Source organism: Onychomys torridus, chromosome 5 (genome assembly GCF_903995425.1).
Source record: "Onychomys torridus chromosome 5, mOncTor1.1, whole genome shotgun sequence".
Lineage (NCBI taxonomy): Eukaryota > Metazoa > Chordata > Mammalia > Rodentia > Cricetidae > Onychomys > Onychomys torridus.
Window position 1 is genome coordinate 122,345,580 of NC_050447.1, and position 17,429 is coordinate 122,363,008.

Sequence of the window (17,429 nt, forward strand, 5' to 3'; positions counted from 1 at the left end):
GGGATACCTTACCGCGGGCTTTGCTTGCAGAGAAGTCTGTGGAATGTTGAGCATCTGAGGGGGAACATATGGTGGCACCATCCCAGGCATTCCAAATGGATTTGGTCTGGCTGTTTTGTCAATATGGGAAGAAAATAATAAGACAACTGTGAAGAGAATGCCATATCTCCAGGATACCCCTGGGGAAAGCCCAGGGCCCATGTGCCCTGCCCTCTTCAGGTATACCACTTCCCAGAAACTTTTAGCAACTCGGTTTATCATGTGGCTGCAGATGCCATGACTTCCTCATCTTGCTTTAGAAGTGGAAACAAACCAAGCCTAGAGCTCCCAAATTCAGTGTTCTCTTCACATCAGAGGGCTTTCTAGCCTCTGATCTGAATAGCACTGGACAGGGGAAGCACACGTGACTACCACCTCTTAAGCCGGCTTCCAGCCAAGGAACCTACCCCACTCCCAGAGTTCCTATCTCCCTCTCTGTGAAAGCAAAGTTCCAATTCCATATTGTAGGAGTGGTTCAGGGTAACACTGGGACGATAAATGCAATGCTAGCCTTGCTGCTGCAATCTGGCAGGCACAGGGTCTCCTCAGAGCCACAGTGCAGCTCACGAACCCTGGAAGAAACGCACAGATCGCTGCACACTTTCTCCTATTCCACGAGGATCCAGGAGCTAAGCTCACAAGCTGCCATCTCTCTGGCATTCTCATCTCCAAGAGCCTGCAGCTCTCAGCTCTGAACTGCACACAGGCCTTTGATCCTGGCTCACCAGGCACAGCTTCCCCTTTATAGTGAACAAACAGCTGGAAAGAGTCAGCCTGGCATGTGTGCTCAAAGAGACACACCAAACATGCATGCACCTGCACACAAGCAACCAGTCCACCAGTTCTTCTCCAAGTGTGAGGTAAAAGTCACTGCGCCTGTTAAAGACATTCTATGGTAATTCAGAATCATATTGGAGCAGGGACAAAAAAAAAGCTACAAAATCCAGTAATGCACTGGAATCACTGTAGAAGAAAGCCTGGTTAATTTCTGGTAGCTGACCTTTTCTATTTAACTTGGGAGGGGGTGGTTGAGACAGGGTTTCTCTATGTAGTCCTGACTGTCCTAGAACTAGTTCTGTAGACCAGGCTGGCCTCGAACTCACAGAGATCCACCTGGCTCTGCCTCCTGAGTGCTGGGATTAGAAGCGTGTACCCGCACCGCCCCAGGCTGGCTAACTTCTGAATAATACAACAAGGCCTGGGCTCATGGCTTACAGTCACCCCTTTCAGCTGAAGATAATTACTCTGTGTTATGCTACTTTGAGCTAGAATTACTAATACCTCCCTAAAAAGCATAAACTTTCCTTTGAACAAATAAGCAATATAACATAAATCCAAAGATTCTCTCTAAATTGTATTTCTATTATTTTTATTTGTGTGCACACGCATGTGTCATATGAGTGCAGGAACCTGTGGAGGCCAGAAGCAAGCACTGGATCCCCTGAAACTGCCTGACATGGGTGCTGGGAACCTAACTCAAGTCCTTTGCTGAGAAACCTCTCCAGTGCCCTCAAACCAAACATTGTAGTCAATGGCTTCAAACATACATTGTGTCTCCACAGAGCAAGCTACTGTTCTCTCACGTCAGTCCTGTGGTGACTGAATAAATTTGTCTGCATATTCCTGAAGAAACACCTGACCACTCAGGACCTGTCTTGGGGGCTTCTCTCTAAATTGGTTCTTGTTCTCCATGCCAGTGCAGCAGCTGGAAAGAATCATGGTCTCCCTTCTCCATGACAAGAGAGTCTCAGAAGAGACACAGGGCCTAGTGTACAGGCAATACTGCTGCTTTCCATTTTCCTTTTTACCACCACATACTAGAGGCAGGCTTTTGTTAGCAAAGTATGTACAACAAAGGTGAAAAAGAATGCAGGAAGAATGTTTACTTAATGTAGAATATGTTTACAAATTTAAAAAGTGTTACGTATTACAGACTTCTCCAGGAATGTACAGAAGAGCAGCACATACAGCTGCCTTTGAGGTGTGTTCACTGACTTTTCTCTCAGAGACCCCAAAGCTCAGTTCTATGACCCACCCCAATGACTCACACTGTCTACAGAGCTGCCTGGCTTTTCCCCTATATTAAATTGAGATACCTGTTTAAAGGAATGGTGTTAAACTAGAACCATTTCCAGCTAACTGCAGACATAACAGCCTAACCCCCACTCCCTGCCCAACCTAACAGAGGCTATTCTGTTAAACTAGAGATGCTACATTAATCCAAACACAAAATAGGAACAGTAAACTTTTAAGTGTTCCGGGACTGGGAGATGGCTCAGTGGATCAGAGTGCTTGCTCTGCAAACAACAAGACCTGGGTTCAAATCCCCAGCACCCCCATGCCTACAACCTCAGGATGAGGCAAGAGAGGTCGGCCGGCCAGCCTAATGGAATGGCAAGCTTCCAGTTCAATGAGAAGCCTTGTCCCCAGGTAATAAGGTAGAGAACAAAAGAGGAAGACAGGCTATATCTTACTTTTCCAGGGATGTTAAAAATTGAGCTTTAAAAACTGATTCAAAGACTAAAACAATGTAACTCCCACTGTTGACATTAGTTTTCAATGATTGTTTATAATTGGTAGACTCTCTTTTTCAATGGGCACATTTACTGAAAAAATGCTTTAGGCTTTACCTAGTCATTGCTCCCTTGTTATAACCCTAGGACCACTGATCTTTTCACTGTCTGTATGGTTCTGCCTCTTCCTATGGAAATATAGAAGTATATTCCACACAGTTGGAATCACATGGTATGGAGCCTTTAGTTTCACTTAGCAATGTGCACCTAAGGTTCCTTTGTGACTCTGCATGGCTCAATAACGCTCCACTTATACCAGTGCTACCGTTATCCACGTAACCCCTCTTAAGAACATCTTGGTTGCTTTCAAGTTTGGACAGACGTATGTTTTACTTTGTGAAAAGCCACCAAATTGTCTGATAAAGTGTCCATCCCATTTTACATTCTCACCAGCAACAAAGTTCTTTTTTTTTCAATTACATTTTTATTTATTAATTATGTGAGGGTGCATGTGTGAAGGTACCAGGCACACATGACACAGCATGTACATGGAGGTCAGAGGACAGCCTGTAAGAGTCACCCCTCCTTCACTCATGGGCCACCAGAGGTGAACTCAGGTTGTCAGGAGTAGCAGAAAGTGCCTTTACCTGCTGAATCATCTCAAGAGCAGCAACACTTCTTGTTATTTCACATCCTCAACAGCGTTGGGCAATTTAACCTTCTGGACAAGAGTGTACTAGGAGCTCATTTACTTTTCCTAAATGTGGTGGTTTGAAGGAGAATATCCCACAAGTATTTGAATGCTTGGTTCCCAGTTGGTCGAACTGTTCGAGAAGGATTAGGTATGGCCTTGTTGGAAAGGGTGTGTCAAGGGGGGCAAGCCTTGAGGTTTCAAAAGTCCATGTCATTCCCCAGTAGTGTTCTCTGCCTTGTCCTTGTGGCTCAGGTGTAAGCTCTTAGCTACTGCTCCAGTGCCCAGCCTGCCTGTTGCCATACTCCCCGCCACGATGGTCATGGTCTTACCCTCTGGAACTGAGCCTCAATACCCCTTTTCTTTTATAAGTTGCCTTGGCCACAGTGTCTCTTCGCGGTAACAGGACGGTAGCTAAGATAAGGAAGGTCCTGGCGTCACTCATGCGTCTTGTAAATGTGCATGAGCACTAGTCTGTGCTCAAATAACTAGTGAGACACTAGTACTTGTGTTATCTGTCACTTTAAACCACAGATTCCGAGAACTCAACTTAAGCCTTTCTCATGCTTGTGTTCGAAGTAGTGATTCATGACAAGCTGTGGCTGATAGTGTGCTAGGACACGAATCATGCCATCCCTAGTATGTGCGTGCTGACATGCAGCACAGCGCAAGTGTGGAGGTTGTCAGACACCTTGCGACAGTCAGTTCTCTCCTTCCACCACGTGAGTTCGGGGGAGTCACACTCAAGAGGACAGGTATGTCAGCAGGTGCCTTTACCAGCCGAGCCTTCTCAATATGCCCGTACTTACTTTTAAAAAGCTAAGAGAAGCACAAAGACATCATCTGAACACACCCTTTCTCCATCCTTAACAATGCCTCACACATCTAGCTCACGGGTAGAATAGATACTGATGTCTCTCCAGGCCTCCAGGGTAGTAGTATTGAAACAGTAATGACCTTTATCAGGTCAGGCCCAGAGAGACCCCTATAAGCTGAGGGTGCTGTCCTTGGAGTGGATTAATACAGAAGACGAAACTGAATTACCAGTCAACTCTAGCCATAAAACACTTAAGTATCATTTAATTACTGAAAACATGAATGCACTTCGCACACATTATAACTTAATTTAAAATTTACCTTGTTTACAACATGGTCTCTAGCCTTGACCAATGCAATATCATGTGTAAGGTCAGTCATCCCTCAGTATCCCCAAAGTATTCCAAGGGTGTCTTGATAACTCCATTATCCCAGTGGATCCCAAAACCCATGACTGTCCAAGTCCTTTCTCTATATGGCGTTTACAAAGAACCTGCATACAGAGAGTTCATACAGAGAGAACCTGTGCACATCGAATCCATACACAGAACCTGTGCGCACCCGCCTGTGTGCTTTACACAGAAAGACTAAGAACAACGACTAGATGCCTACAAGGTAAATGCTGTATATACAGTTGCTATGCTGCATTATTCGGGGGAAATGACAGGGAACAATCAGTACATTTTCCACACAATTTCCTTTACAAACATTTTAGGGACTCAGATATGGAAGGCTTACACTATCTTTCACCATACTTCCTGTCCTTAATACACTGTGAGGCACCATTCTGCTCACATAATCTACAGTAACTGCTTAAATGGTAGCTGCTGCTCACTGTTCCATGTGCTGTGGTCTGGATATGCTGTCTCTAAAAGGGTCATGTGATGGACACTTGGTCCTTAGTTTGGTGGTACTGAAGGTGATGGACAGCACCTTCAAGGGCTAGAACACAGTGGGAACTACTAAAGACCCTTGGACCTCAGGCTGTCTCTCACAGCATGCTCTCTAGTTACAGCACAGAGCTATCATTGTGGCCCCATCTGCTGTTCTCTCCTTCCACCATGTGAGACCTGGAGATAGAACCCAGGTCATCAGGCTTGGCAACAGGGACAACCTTTACCTGTGATCCATCTTGCCAGCCCAGTCTTCTTTTCTTTAGAAACGTTACTCAGCCTTAGACATTTTGTTATAGCAGTAAAAAACAAAGCAATATGCAGAGGAGCCAAATGCTGACACTTGATGATGCCTGTCCTACTTCTTAGAGCAGTCAGGCTTCCAGATTCAATCATTTGGTGCCCTTTAGGCCATTCTGCCGGTAACAAATACTTCACCTACACTTTCTCTTTCATATTCATGCAGTGATGCCGCTACAACAGAACATGAAAGCCAAGGCCAGCAAGTAGTTGTATTAGATGGGCCAGACACTAGGTCTAGTGTTGATTTCATGCTTTCTATCATCTCGACAAGCAATTATGAAACATCTCCTGTATGCAAAGCATACAGCAGATATATCCTAACTGATGGAACAATGTATACCTGTTCAATTTTATAAACTGTGTTCCTTTTCCAAGAATGATGCCAAAATACACCACATTACTTCACTCCCTTGACTTAAAAACTTAATGGCTTAATTCATTCAGTCAAGTATTTATCCACAGGGGATGCAGAACAGGCCCTAGTTCCCTAGTCCCTGCAGATGGAAGAAAGTGCAGAGGCGAAGCCACCAAGAGGTGCAGACAGTGTGTGAGGATGTAGCAACTGACAGAAAATACTGGGTGCCCTCAGCAAACAGACACTCACATCTAGGCCTCACACACCAGCTGATCCGAATCCAAGGCAGTCAGGGAGAGGAATGCCAGATGTACTAGTCGGTGCAAAAGACCACTGGGAAAAGCCAGCTTCATCCACTTAAGGCAAAAAAGTTACTGTGCCATGGGCCTGAGGGGCAAGCTGTCAGCGGGCAGGGCGGGGCCAGGTGTAAGCAGAGTGAGGAGATCGGAGTCAAGCCAAGTGTGATGGAGCCAGCGCAGGGACTAAAGTGTAATATGTCATATTTTGAAACATTACCCTGATTACTCTGAGAAAAGTGAATTGCACAGTGTACAAATGAGTAAAAAGAATATTAGGAGAGAGGCTGGGTGAACAGATGGCCAGGAACCCCTAGCCCTTCAATCCCATCTCCCTCAGCCACAGTGTCTGACAGGAACACTGACTTGCTCACCTCCCACCTGTCATGCCAAGCCCAGTATCTCTGCTCTGAGTTCCAGTGCCTAACACACTGACAGAATCATAGTTGAATCCTCCACAAAGAACAGCTCTTAGGGTCTGGGTAACGGTGCTTTCCACACAAACCTGTCTCTCGAACTGTGACACACATGTGCCCACCCCCCCACCAAACAAAGATAAAGAACTTTTGAAAAGTATAATTCCCACATATATCTAAGGAACATTTTATTTTTGCTAACAGTTGCCATGAACAAACAACACCAATAGGCCTTAGTGCCACTTCTTAGACTTTCTTATACTGAACCCGCCCTTCTGCAAGGAAAACAATGGAGGGAGAGGAGGAGGAGGAGGAGGAGGAGGAGGAGAAAGAGGAGGAGGAGGAGGAGGAAGAGAAGAAAAGCAGCAGCACAAGAGGAGCTCCTGTCAAGCCACTGCACTGTGTCCTCAGGAGACTCACCCTGCTGCGACCTGCCAGCCCGTCTCCCTGGCCTCTACTTTTCCCTTCCAAGTCAATAAATTCCCTCTTAGGAACCACTAAGAAAGTGGGCCACACTTGTGCAAGTGCAGAAATCAGACTTTCAAAGAACAAAGCTGCCATATGTGGTGTGTATATCTTTAATCCCAATACACAGGGGCTGAGGCAGGCAGATTTCTGAGTTCAAGGACAGCCTGGTCTTCATACTGAGACCTTGTCCCAAAATAGTAAGTAAGATAAACATAGACAATCTTTGGGAGAAGAATGAAATCTCAGGGTTTGCACAGTTAATGGCACTCACCAGGAGGCTTTGTTTACTTACCTAAGTAATGTGGTGGGTGAAATGGCATAGGCTTGCTAGTCGCTGAGTAATAGCCAACTGCTCTCTTAAACCGAATGACTTTGTCATCTGTTCTAGACTGAAAGAGATGCAGGAAAGCCTTAGTTAGGCCACTGGTCACATGTATGGACATTTTTATCATAATTCAGCACATGAATAATTTGTAACCTTTCAGGTTAGATAAGAATGGAGAATGACATGAAAACCTTCAGATCAAACACAATAGATTATTACCAAAATTTCAAACAAAACTAATGAAATGTAAAGCAATGTGGTCAGAAAGTAGACTTCTCAACTGGCATCAGGGACGGGTACTGTTTCTACGGCTTCTCTGACCAACTCTGTTTGGTCTCTGACACTCTCCACACACCGCCAAGCCCACAGCAGGTGGGATGGATGGCATAGACTGGGGGATAACATGAGCATGACTTAGGCTCTTCAGGCAGAGCCTCAGCATCTCAAACCTCACCTGCTCTACTGAGCTGACCTGTCTACATTCTTCATTTCCCAAAACAGAAAGTCTAATCATCAATCTACAGTGCCATCTGACCAACATGCAGTTTATCTTTTGAAAACTCTAGCATGAGCCAGGCATGGTGATGCATAACTTCAGTCCCAGCACTGAGGAGGCAGAGGCAGGTGGATTGCTGTGAGTCCAAAGCCAGCCAGGGCTATACAGAAAGACCCTGGCTGGGGGAAAAACAAAACAAAACAACAAAACCAACCACCTGGCACATACATCTTATGAGCACAGAGCACCACAGACCCTGGCGTCACTACACTAACTCCCTCCTGTTCACCTGACAAGCAAGGTGACATGGCTGAGACCACCCAGCTGCTAGAAGACACACTGGGCACACTAATCCTCTGACCGAAGGCTTACAGCGTCCTATCCCAAGCACAGCCTTCTAGCTCTCCCCATGAGCACAACCCATGCAAAGCCCCATTCTTGCGATTTGTGCTATTACCTGTGAATGCTGAAAAACATCTTTAGCTATGGCATCCAGGTCAGAGGTGTCGTGAATGCTGCGGACATAGTCAGCAACGGCTTTGATCACTACATCACAGGGTGGCAAGACCAGCTGGTGGGCTCGGACCTGGAGGACAAATGCACATGTCAGCAGCAGGCAGGAGCCTCAGGGATGGTTAAGTCTGCATGCAGGGCCCAGACACTCCAAAGGGTGCCTACTGGACCCCTGCTAGGACCTGCATACCTCCCACCCATGAGATCCTGGCCTGGGCTCCTCTAAGAATAGCTGGCTCTCCCCTGTGAGGCTGAAAGCATGGCTGGGCTTTCATCACTCAGCAGTCTACACCCCACAAACGGAACAGCCCCATTGAAGCCATTAGCTTCCTTTCTGTATTAACAGGTTAGGCCAGCATAGTGTGACCTTTGAACCTGCACCCAAGGCTCCCTGAAACTAACTTAAAGGATGAACTCAGTTACCACACACCTACACGCACATTCACATGTGAACTTGACAACAATGGAAGCACTGTCAGCGCACTCAAAGACACACGTGGAAAGAGAGGACTAGAGACTGTAGTCTAACATCCAATAACAAGTGGGGTCTCGTTAGCCAAGAACAGCTCCTGGCAGCCGAAGGTGGGTTAGTATTAGAAGGAAAGCAAAGTTGGAGTAGGCACAGCAATGGCTCCCACGCCTATCGCCATTCCGCTATCCAGAACCTGCACACACACTGTGGTGCAGCAGGGTAGGAGAGGCTGCCAACTGGCTCACCTTAAACTAAAATCCTGTTTTAGACTATGTGGATGGGCAAAGTGTAATCACAGAGTCCTCCGTGGGGGCATAGTGTCTGTGAGGCAGCATGAGAACGACAAGACCTGCTATTGTTGGTTTGGATGACAGAGAAGGAGCCAAAAGCCAAGGGATGTAAGCAGCTGCTGGAAAGTCCAGGACTGAACACAGGTCTGTTAGAGCTTGACTTTAGCCAAGTGAGACCCATTTAAACTTCTATTCTCTCTAACACTGTGATAATGTTCATGGTTTTTTTTGGGTTTTGTTGTTGTTGTTTTTTTTAGACCAGAGATGTATGTGTGAATAGGGAGGGTAATGATTTAAGAAAAGTTTAACCTTAATAAATAAAATGGAAAATACAAGCATTTATACTTTAAGATTACTATGCAAATTTCCAGATGCCCAAATCTCCATTAAATTCCCCTTTAAAAAAAAAAAAAAAAGGCAATGTATTTTTCCCCCTTAAAACACATGGAATTTTCCATGTGGATCACTGTTTTTCGCCCATAAGAGCAGCACTCTGGTTTGTAGACTCTGGTTCAGGGAAAATACCATAAGGGCTCCCTGAGTGTGACTGAAGTGTTTACTGATGCTGACGATCAGCACATTCCTAGAAGCCAAAAGCCCCTCTGTGTATGGCAAAAGACTACTGCCACCCATGCTCCCAGAAGACATGCAGAAGGGCAAAAGTGCTTGAGACCGCACTAGGTAGAAAGGGCTAGCTCTGCCTCCTTTGGGATGTTTCAACAACCCCAGGACAAGGCAAGTATGGGGTCACCCCAGCAGCCAGAGAAGTGAGGCCAGGACAGAAATCCTGAGCTAACCCATACCACCTCACTCTCGTGTTCCTGCTAACAGACACTTGGGCATCTTGCTCTTAGTGAGTGCCCATCAGAAAGGGCAGCATGTGGGCTCAGGGGTTGGGGAGTGTCCTGATGGCCTGGCTTCAACCTATAATCCACAGATTCAAACAGGTGTTTGTGGCTAGCTGGCCACTCAAATACTAGATACACCACTAATGACTATCTCCCCATGCTTACACAGTATCTGAAACGCTGGTTATTTAGGTGGCTTTATACATTAAAAGACAGTAACTCAAGATGGCAAGAACAGAAGTCACTGGATAGAAAATGGCTTCTTGGTTGCTCTTTCAAAAACAAAGGCGGCCGCCCATGGCTGGAGCCTAAGATCTCCTTGCTGTCTTGCCACCAAGGCTGCTGCCTCAAGGGTCCTGATCTGAACAGATGGGGCAGTATCCATACCCTCAATCTTTTAGGTGGTCTGAGCAACAGCCATCTCTTCTTAGTTCCATTTTTAAATTTTAGCTTAAATGTAAGGTTAGGAAAAACAAACGTCAAATAAACTCCAGCAACTCTGAAGTTGGAAACAATTATTCTGCTTCTGAGGAGAGTATAGATGATTTCTACTTCATTAAAAACTGTTTATGATCAAGTTCACAATCATGAAACTGTGAAGAATTTCACTGCTTTGTTCAAAAAAGAGGAAGATATAAAAGATCCACAGGATTTTACCCACCCTATGCTTGGGGGGAGGGGGGGAGAGGTAATGTTATTTTGGTGAAAATGATAATTACCTAAGCTAAAATTTTCATGTAAGCTGGGTGGTGATGGCACACACCTTTAATCCCAGCATTCAGGAGGCAGAGACAGGAGGATCTCTGAGTTCAAGGATAGCCTGGTCTATAGAGCTCCAGGGCAGCCAAGGATACGATACACAGAGAAACTCTGTCTGGGGATGGGGGTGGGGAATCTCCCAATGTGAATTTTCACTTTGAGCACTGTTTTCCCAAAATGAATCGTTTTCTACTGAAAACTTTGTGCTGTGATCTTCCATATATCTGTGACAGGTAGCTGTAACACAGAACCACCACACTGGAATCAGTGACCTGCCAGAGTAGCCCCAAATGACAGATTATGGTCAATGAATCAGCAGACAAGACATCCTATTCCCTCATGCCAACGAACATATGCTCTGTCCTGTGACCTCTATTTGAATATGAAATGACCCCTCCCTACACACACACACACACACACACACACACACACACACACACACACACGTTTAAACACTTGATCCCCAGCTATGGTGCTGTTTGGAAAGGTTACAGACTCTTAGGAGGTGGAGGCTCAATTTTACAGCCTCACTCCACCTTGTGTTTGTTCTCTCTGCTGCCCGTACTTAACTGAAATATCATCAGCCAGCCTCATGTTCTTGCTGCCATGCCTTCCAAGCCACAATGGACTCTATCCTCTCTGGAACTATAAAGGGACTATAGTCCCTTTCTCCCCCGAAGTTGCTTTTTGTCAAAGCATTCTTTCATAGCAATAGAAAAGTAAATAATACATTTAATTTGAATTAAAAAAAAAAATTCTCCAGGAGACCCAAGCACCAGGGCTGAGTCAGTGGTGTGGGTACTGGCTGCATTTCCTAGCCTGATCCCAGAGCAGGTATCTCTACAAACACTATGCCCATGCCATTTGGGGTTCAGCTACACCACCAAGCAGCTGACAGTCCCAGGGCAGCTTTCATTCTCCCATAAAGTGGTAGCCAGTGAAGGATGGGACACAGCACAGGAATTCAAGGCAGCCTCTAGCGACTAGATCATGGAGTTCTTCGTGGGATCTTAGAAGGGAGAGGCTCTACAGCCAGAGATCCTGATTCTTTACAATCACTGATTTTGGTCAGTTATTTCAAGGGATATCTTAAGGAAGCTAAGAAGAAACAATACACTATACCAACAAAGCACAAAGTAAACAATCTCTTTCAGACAAGACAAAATACCAATGGCACCTGTTACAGAAGCATTTATTCACTACGTATAATCCTATAGCTCCAGTCTTGACTATACTATAGAGCTCTAAATTTTGTCAACTAATGTCACTGTATTATATTCCAGTTGTTAGGTTAAGCCCACCACAACACAGTATTCAGATATTTCCATTATAACCAAAGACTCATGGAATATCATTGACAAAAAAACAAACAACAACAACAAAAACCCCCAACCTCCCAACACTTTTTAAAACTCATCACTAGAAAGGATAACTTAGCAGTCTTGAATGCTTCTGTGCAGGGGTGAGGTTCAGGCCAGTCTCCCCAGAGAGCTCCCACTGCACAGGGAGCTTATAAGCAAGCTGCTTTCCACAAAACCCAAGAGGAAATCAATACACTATTCCTGATATGTCAGATGTTGAGACAGCAATTTTGTTTTAATCAGGCACACTTTCTTCATGAGGTCAATCACAGCACTGCACTCCATTTGTAGACAGACACTGCCTCAATTCTAAGTGGTCTCAACATCTCATCCAGAATAGGAATTTTGTGTGTGTGTGTGTTAAGACAAAGAACATGGACACTTACCCAACTATATGTACTTTTATGTTGAGTAACATTCCTTCCACCCTGCTTTTTGAGACAGGATCTCACAATGCAGCTCAGGCTAACTTGAAATTTGCTATCCAGCCCTCTCAATACATATAGCCTTGTCTAGCCTCTGACTCATGTTCTTGCTGCCTCAGCCTCCTGACTTTTGGAATTACAAGTGTGTGTTCATCGCTTAAAGATTCTTCTTCAAAAATCTTCTTCTCTTTGTTTACTTTTACCTTTAAACAACTGTGGATGCCCATTTACCCTATGTATGAGAACTCACAATGTACACGCAAACAGAATGCCAGCCATCATTTGGGTCCTGCACCATGCCACCATTCATATCCATGCTGCATCTTAAGGAAAAAGAACTTCAACATTAGAATGGCCACAAAACAAAAGAGCACATTTATATACCGAACTGTTTATCACAAAAAAATGGGTGCTCTCAGCCTGGAAGCTGTATGAGACTCAGCTGAAGATGAGAAACACAAAGAAGTGTCAGCACTTGGGGTCAGAAAAAAGGCGCCGTTTTACTTTAAGCAACATTCATACCAGACATTTCTCCTCATCTAGAATACATGATTTTTAGCTATTTGCATACTTTTCATCATATAGGCAGAAATTGGAAAACAGCTGTTTACAAATTGAAGCCCATGAAACAGTAAATAGCTTTGTGGCTCACCAGATTCTGTGTGTATACTGGTATGTGGATGAGCAGAACAATTCATTATACAAGGTTTTCCCAGTCAACACAAATCAGCTAGATATCTGGCTTTAATAAAATTGCTAACTAAGTGTTCTTTAAACTGTTTCAAGTGGAAGATAGGCACACTTGATGCTGTACTTCATGGTATACTCAGGGGAAACAACAGTTTGTGACTTTAAATATTTTCTTACAAAGGTATTCAGAAAACCTAACAGTTTTAAAAATCTAATACTGAAAGCATGAAGCAAAAAAAAAAATTTTTTTTTTGAGCTGAGGATCGAACCCAGGGCCTTGCATTTGCTAGGCGAGCGCTCTACCACTGAGCTAAATCCCCAACCCAAAGCAAAATTAAAATAATGCCATGTGTTTATTTTTTTTTAAAGAATTGCAGTTTTATATCAATTTTCTTGCTGCTAAGTATTCCTTTGGTGTTTTGTTTGGGGAAATATTAAAATGTGCTATAAGAGATTATATAATAGCATCCATGTTTTCAAGTTTTACATTAAGTATTTGTATTTTATAAGAAACTTCAGTCCTACTACTTTGACTAGTCTAAAAGCTTCTAGGCCAATCCCAAAGCAGCCTAGCCTATGACTGATCTGCTTCCTGTCACTACAGTAGTCTTCTCTACAGATTCACAAGAATGCAGCACATCTATTTCCTTTGGGTCTACAGATAACACTGTTGGGATCTGTGTATATTACCAAGATTTAACTGTGCTCCTTTGGTAGCTGTTTATCCACCCATCATCTTTCAGTAAGAATTATCTCTAGGCTGAGGCAGTAATTAGGCTGCTATGGACATTTAAGTAGGAGTCTGTGTGAACACATGGTGTTTTTATTTCTACAGTATAAGTGCTCAGGAATGAGACCACTGGGATGCGCAGGATATGTCTGACTTACAAGAAACCACCATACTGCCCTCAAAGAGACTGTTCTTCCGATGCCACGCTCCACAGCAGCAGAGCTGCAACTGCTTGACACTGTTCCCAGTCACCCTCATTTAGCCCACCATACTAGGTTAGAAGTGGCCATAATTGCTTTAACATTGCAGTACCTCTTGTGTACCCTCTGAGCATTCTGTAAAATGATTGACCCAAACCTGTGTCTACAGTCTTACTGGATTATCTGACTCTTGCGTCAATCCCCATGTATCATGGATGTAAGTAAATCCTTTATTAGACAAATTCTATTTTGTGAACAGTTTCTCTTAGTGTGGTTGTTTTTCATTCTCTTAACTAAGTCTATGGAACTCATAAAGATTTTCTTCTAATTTGGGGGTTGGGTTTTTTTTTGGTTTTTTGTTTTTGTTTTTGTTTTTGTTTTTTTGGTGTTCTTTTTTTGTTTGTGTTTGTTTGTTTGTTTGTTTGGAGGCAGGTTTTTCTGTGTAACAATCCTCATTTTCCTAGATCTCGCTCTGTAGATCAAGCTAGTCTCAAAACTCACAGAGATCCGCCTGTCTCTGCCTCCCAAGTACTAGGATTAAAGATGTACACCATCACTACCCTGCTACTTTCTTCTAATGTTAAATTCTATTTTGTACATGGATATTCATTTGTTGTAAAGTTACCTTGGAATTTCTGATGAAAAATAACTGACAATACATATGTGCTATTTCTGGATTATTTCACTCCACTGATTTATATGATCATCCTGGCTGACAGTGATAGCTTTAGTCTTGAAACATGACAGTATTAAGTCATCCTTCTTTGTTCTTCATATTGAAAATTGTATTGGGGGCTGGGGAAATGGCTCAGTGGTAGAGGACGGTCTGTCTATATGCTCAAGGTCCTGAGCTTAGACTCTAACACAAGAGAAAAAAGGGTGAAGGGAATGGTGGTTGTTATTTTCAGTCCTTTAAAGTTCCATATGCATTTTAAAATCAATATATACAGAAATCCTTGCTGCAATTGTGATTAGAAAGGACATTTTGACAATGGGCTCATAGGTTCTTTCTTCAATTTAGACCATGTCTCCACAATGACGTTCACCTGTTCTTTAAGAGCAGAGCCATTATACCCTCCGGGATGGAGCATGGTAGGAAGGTAAGACAGATGATGTGGGGGTAGCGGATTCATGATGCTTATCAGGAGCTCCCTGGGTGTTCTTGTTTCAGTACTGGAGGTAAAATGTCATGGTAGCAGAAAGAACTATATTATTAGAATTATTAATTATTTAGAATTAAGTCATTACCTGCACTGAACCGAGGCACACTAGGGACCCAGGGTACAACCCAGATATCTGCACTAAGCCGAGGCACACTGAGGCCCAAGGGCTCAGGAGGTGGCAATTGGGCAAATGACGAAATGTAACCAAGTTAGTGATGTGGAAATTAACAGGACACCACTGAGAAGGAGGGAAAGGCAACAGCATGTTCAGCATGGAGGTACACATCTGTAATCCCAGCACTCAAGAGGGTACAGGCTGGAGGATGGGAAGCTTGAAGCTAACTTGACTCACTCTGTTTCAAAAATAAAAAAAATAAAAAATAAAAAATTTGCAAATCTTATATCTAACAGAAAAATTGCATCTGAATATATTAAAATTTGTTTTAATTTGATGAAGATAAATAACTCAATTTAAAAATAGACCTTCACCCAAAGGAGGCAGGAAAATGGCCAATGGGCATAGGAAAAGATGTATAACATCATTAATTATTAGAGAAAGTCAACTTGAAAGCAAAATGAAGACCTCACTAAGCACTAGGGACTAAACACAAGAACAGACAGTAACAAGTGCTGTTAAGGACATGCAGAAATCCAACCCTCCACATACTGCTGGGGGGAGAGAAGTTGTGTAGCCACTACACAGCATAAATGGTATGATGAGCTCTCAAAACACTAAATATAGAATTAGCACACAGCCTAGACACTAAGAAGAAACGAAGAAATGTATAAAAAGGTGTGCCAATGTGTTCATAATAGAATTCATTTAATTTTTTAAAATCTTTTGTTTTTATTTTTTGAGACAGGGTTTCTCTGTGTAGTCCTGGCTGTTCTGGAACTCACAGAAATCTGCCTGCCTCTGTTTCCCAAGATTAAAGGTATGTGCCACCAATGGCTTATAATAGAATTTATAATCACTAGGAAGCATAAACAACATAAAAGTCCATAGACTGACAAGCAAACAAAATGTGGCATAATCATACAATGAGATGTCCTCCAGCCCCAGGAAGGTATGTGGTGCTAAGACATGCCACAGTATCAGCAGACCCTGAAAGCATTATGTCAAGTGAAAGTAACCAAATAAAGAATGGTAGAGTGTCTGATTCTATTCTGAAGAGTCAGAGTTTATTATCAAGGAATTGGGGTATATTAATACGTACATAATTTCTTTTGGCATAACAAAAATATTCTGAATGTTAAAACCCTTAACATGTACAAAGTCCTGGATTTGACTGTATGCGAGTGACACATCTTAATACAGCAGTTACTGATGGGAAGATTGGGCTACTGCAGAATTGGAGATGGGAACCAGTTGTGCCTGAGCCTGAGCCTGGGCAAGTAAGAAAAGGAGGGATCCTGTATAGAAAGCCATATTAAACACAGCCCACAGGAAGGACAATGTCTCACTGAGGAAAAGGCCAGTTTCAAGAGGCCAACTTGGACAAGGCCTAAACCAGAGCCTTGAAGAAGCAAGCCAGTAAGCACACAAAGCTGGGCTGGTACACCCTCCGTTTCTGACCTAAGTGTAGTCTTGAAAAACCATGTCTGCACTAATCGACACACTCACAAAGTGTTAAGAATAGGAGCACTCTATACTGACTATATCCTCAGACCTGTGGTCTAGTCTTAACAAGTGATATTCTCTAGGGAACAGAGAACTGCCCTGGAGCCTCCAGTGTATGGATGTAGTGTAACAACAATGCTGGCCATCTATCTGCTCAGGGTGAGGGGTTGGCAGGGACAGAGATTAGAAAGCAGCACTGAATGTCACTGCACCCCAACACCGTCCAGACTTTCAGAGTAAGGTGAGTGCTGAGCAGGAAGCAATGGAGCCCACCTAGTTTGGAACAGAGCCAAGATTTGGACTCAAGTTAGGACATGAATTACTGCCACTAACTGAAACTAGAGCACTGCATGGTGAACACAGAAGGTACAAACACCAGCCTGGAGCCTCCCTTTGAGCCTTTCTTCCTGCTTTTCCCCAGGTTCTCAGAAGTACCACCTCCATCCCCAACCCCATCATAGACCTATCTCTAACTAAGTCTAAGCAGTTGCCTCATGAGGTCCTCACTCTCTCACTATGACGGGAAGCCCATCCTAACCTAAAAAGTATGAGCAGAAAGCTACGCCTGAGTCCCAACAGACTGCAGCAAATTCCTTAGAGCTGCACACTTCCCACATTGATTTTCAGGAAACAGAAAGCCTTTGAGTTGTCATGTACTTAAAAGCATTCCACTTGCTGGGCAGTGGTGGCACATGCCTGTAATCCCAGCACTTGGGAGGCAGAGGCAGAGGCAGGTGGATCTCTGT

The 17,429-nt window shown here is 43.8% G+C and overlaps 1 protein-coding gene across 1 annotated transcript in view; it reads right to left on the bottom strand.

The window, feature by feature from the left end:
• Fam120a (family with sequence similarity 120A) overlaps positions 1 to 17,429 on the bottom strand; it is a 97,918-nt gene that overhangs the window by 49,656 nt on the left and 30,833 nt on the right. The window contains exons 4-6 of the mRNA XM_036189005.1: positions 8,069 to 8,197; positions 7,083 to 7,179; positions 13 to 110 (exon numbers count right to left, since the gene is read on the bottom strand). Of these exons, the coding sequence (XP_036044898.1) occupies positions 13 to 110; positions 7,083 to 7,179; positions 8,069 to 8,197 (324 nt within the window). The remainder of the gene's footprint in view (positions 1 to 12; positions 111 to 7,082; positions 7,180 to 8,068; positions 8,198 to 17,429) is intronic.